Source organism: Mizuhopecten yessoensis, unplaced genomic scaffold, assembly GCF_002113885.1.
Source record: "Mizuhopecten yessoensis strain PY_sf001 unplaced genomic scaffold, ASM211388v2 scaffold4515, whole genome shotgun sequence".
In the NCBI taxonomy this organism is placed as follows: domain Eukaryota; kingdom Metazoa; phylum Mollusca; class Bivalvia; order Pectinida; family Pectinidae; genus Mizuhopecten; species Mizuhopecten yessoensis.
In genome coordinates, this window is record NW_018405585.1 from 29,692 (window position 1) to 33,190 (window position 3,499).

A 3,499-nucleotide genomic window follows, 5' to 3' on the forward strand; every position below is an offset into this window, starting at 1 on the left:
TGCTTTACTGCAAACGCTGGGTATAACTGATATTGACATTGTGAACCGGCTCAGTATGCATTATGTGTTTGTTGTTCCCTCGCGTTAAAATGGTTGTTCTTTTGATAATTTTGAATAGATTGATCTTTGACGAAATATGTCTTTGCTTTTATCAAACAAATTATTACAATACATTTTAAAGGTGTTTTTTGACCGGTTTTTCACCTATGCACAGTTTCTTTTTTTCCCCCCGCAAGTTTATTTTTATATTTTGATCAATTAAAAGGAATAGATATTTGCTGTAAGTTCTGTCTCAACCGGACACCATAGAGACCATATAATTGACCTGGTTTGTAGAGAGTTTCGGACTGGAGAGATCCTGCTTGATTTATATATCTATCTCTCTGTTTCGTTTGTTTATTAATGCATGAACTTAAATTTTCATTTTCAGCGTAAACTGATATTTGCCCCATTCGTAAAATGAAAGGATTCTTCCGTAAGATTAAAGGAAGTTTGGAATGTTTTTCTGCATCAAGTACAGATTTATCAAAATCCCTGTCATGCGTGGAGTCAATCAGATCTCAGAGAGCCAGGATCGAAAGAAGTCTGAGGAAACGGAAACGTGGCGACATGATTAAGATGATACGAAAAGGTTTTCTGCACTACGCCATATATATAGGTAAATATATCTAATAAATCATGACTTCAAAGACGTTTTCCATGTTTACAAAGTATTTCTGTCGTCACGCAATCTTTTTATTCAGTTCTCATATATGTTTACCATTCGTTCACCAATGTGCAAAGGTATGGTGTTGTTTAATACGAAACTGTCACTGCATGTGTAAAGTTATAGTCTTGAACGGTATAATACGAAACTTATGATAGACATGTACGTTTCCATGGTTACAGTGGAGACACAAATATTGATACACACCAGCCAGTTCGTAGAAATTCCTGTCCTGCTTTCCGGACACGATTATAAATAGTATCCAAGGTTAGGATAAGGTGCACACACACATGTCATTATGTATACACGCATCCCGGATCTAATTTTAAATTTTACATTTCAAGGAAACAGACCAGAGTCATGTAGCCTTATTAATTATGCATAGATATTGACGTACCGCATTTGAGATCGTACTTAGCCCGTGACTTGTGTGTCGTTTTGTTGGCGAGTTTGTGTTTTTGTTTTAAATCGAACCATTTTGGTAAGGCGATGATTGCATGGAAACCAGTTAGCAAATCAGAATCAAATAGCTTAATTGATTATGCATAGATACTCACTTAGCCTGAAACTTTCCATTTGGTATTTGCTAACAGTTTCCATTGAAGCCGGTTTATTTAAGGGCGATATCGAATTGAAATGAATACAAATTGTAATAAAAAAAAATGTACACGAATGCGTTTGAAAGGAATTGTTGCTACAATGTATAGCATCACGTTATAAACATTTAATGCAGAAGCAGTAATTATTTTCTTTTAAAAAACGATTAGCATTTGTGATCCTACTTTGAAGTTCGGCTTTACTACATTACACAGGCAGAGACAAGATCGTTGATTTAGTCGCAGATAATGGTGGTGAAGTTAGCTCACGTAATCTATACGAGACTGTTGGTGACAGCGAATGTGCGATCGACAACTACTTGGACGAGCAGCGCAGGTATGATGCTTCAAATTCTATCAAAATATTGTATCAGAATTCTCTGCAGACTAACTCTCTCGTATCTTTACGTAACTTTATCACGGAAATGGCCAAGACATTCTGGTTTGTACTGACCCAACCATTTCCAATTGTCGTCGATCGTGAAACAAAAGTGGGAACGATTTGTTGAAATGACAGATACGGCTCTCAATAGTGTTTTTTTAATTGATGGTTGATATAAAGTCTGTGCGGTTCGTATCGGTATCATAACCGCTAAAGTACTGGTTAAAGGCACATAATAAGTATCTGATCTGCCGACACCAGACTTGGTCGACGGAAACCAGAAACTAGCTACATCTGGAATCCCATTCTGAAGTATAATATTATGAGCAGTTCGGCTTGTCTGAATACAAGCATGTGTCGACCGTTTCATCAGGAGATAGATCTGGTCAAGAAACTTACTAAAATGTATGTCCGAAATGCTATATTGACACTGTTAATTTAAGTACATGAACATTACGATAAGAACTGCACACGCGTTTTTAAAATTCAATATTTCAAGCTGCAAGGTCCGACTTTCTCTCATGAGCCATATCCAACCTTTCATTATAGTCTGCAGTGAGGTATCGATCGATGACAAACTGAGGAGTGAGGAGGCAATGTCGAATACTAGTTCCGTCCAGCTCTCATTTGATTGGCTCCATGCCAGTCACGTGAAGACCTAAGTGTAGGCGGGGCGATTGGCATATGCATAGGACGGTCAATTGAGCTGTATCCCTCGGGACATTAACATGTTGTTGTCTAATTACCAATAGGGGTAAACATACAAAGACGTTATTAAAATAGCCACACAGCTGTACAATTTTGTGTCAGAAATATATGGTATCGTCGTACGATAGCCTTTCACTAGGATAGTCACATCGCGCCGTTATTCCGAGTACAGTTACAGTGTAAATTGCCTGAAGGATCATTGCTACATCTCTGTATCAGCGGTAATAAGTATGATCATTGGAATGTGTAGAAAGTTTCTCGAAATACATACTTCTACTTTAGAATATTAGATAGTTTCTTCCATCATGAAACATGTATTGACGGTTACTTTCGGTCATGAAAAATGTTTTATCTGGAACATAAAATTATCGTGAACTGATGACCACCTATATTGGTTATATTTACAGTCCCTACAGCAAGAGGCGGGTTGTACAGCGGGCATTATTGTCGATTGCGGACCAGCATATATACAGCCTAGGAACATACAACTGTGAACATTTCGCGACGTGGTGTCGGTATGGGTACAAATGTTGCCATCAGCCGTGTGAAGTGGCCGCCATGTTTGGAGCTATAAGTGAATCAAGCCTTTCCTCAAGCTGATGAACCCGTCTTTATATGACAAGGATGTTAAACTCCAATTAAAGTTAAATGATATTTTTAACATATAAATATGTTTTGAAATATGTATGCACACGTCAGATGTTAATTCTTGTAGTATTAATTCATAGTAAAAATTAAATCCTAAATTTGCTATTGTGTATAAAATATTAAAAAAAACAGCAGTGAAGTGATCAGAGTCTCTCAAATGTATTGACACGTGACTTTATCATCCCGTAAAGAGTTCAGAAAAAAGTATTTTCCTGTTGAAACGACATATGTAGCAGAGACTTACTTTAGTATGCACTAAACGTGTGGTAAACCAGAATTTGCTAGGTATTTTTGTCAAACAAACTACATTTGTAATTGGTACCTACTTCGTTTTGTCGTTTTAAAGATGAAGTACTCATCGACATACCAGCAGGCAAATACTAGTGTATTTGCGGTGAGTATTAGCACGGAGTGGTTTTTTTTCACTTTCGATGATGATGATGATGATGATGATGATGA

At 37.0% G+C, this 3,499-nt stretch overlaps 1 protein-coding gene across 1 annotated transcript; it reads left to right on the forward strand.

The window, feature by feature from the left end:
- Window positions 1-399: 399 nt before the first annotated feature.
- Window positions 400-3,490, forward strand: LOC110449194 (retinoic acid receptor responder protein 3-like). Its single transcript, XM_021495891.1, has 3 exons — window positions 400-658; window positions 1,519-1,639; window positions 2,800-3,490. The coding sequence occupies exons 1-3, from the start codon at window positions 460-462 to the stop codon at window positions 2,990-2,992; spliced, it is 513 nt and encodes a 170-aa protein (XP_021351566.1). The 5' UTR covers window positions 400-459; the 3' UTR covers window positions 2,993-3,490.
- The last annotated feature ends 9 nt before the right edge of the window (window positions 3,491-3,499 follow it).

Bases quoted from the DNA above. Each gene is read 5' to 3' on its own strand.
- LOC110449194 (XM_021495891.1), top strand. From the start codon at position 460: ATGAAAGGATTCTTCCGTAAGATTAAAGGAAGTTTGGAATGTTTTTCT. The intron at 659-1,518 runs GTAAATATATCT...TACATTACACAG, and splicing joins GCACTACGCCATATATATAG to GCAGAGACAAGATCGTTGAT. The intron at 1,640-2,799 runs GTATGATGCTTC...TTATATTTACAG, and splicing joins TACTTGGACGAGCAGCGCAG to TCCCTACAGCAAGAGGCGGG.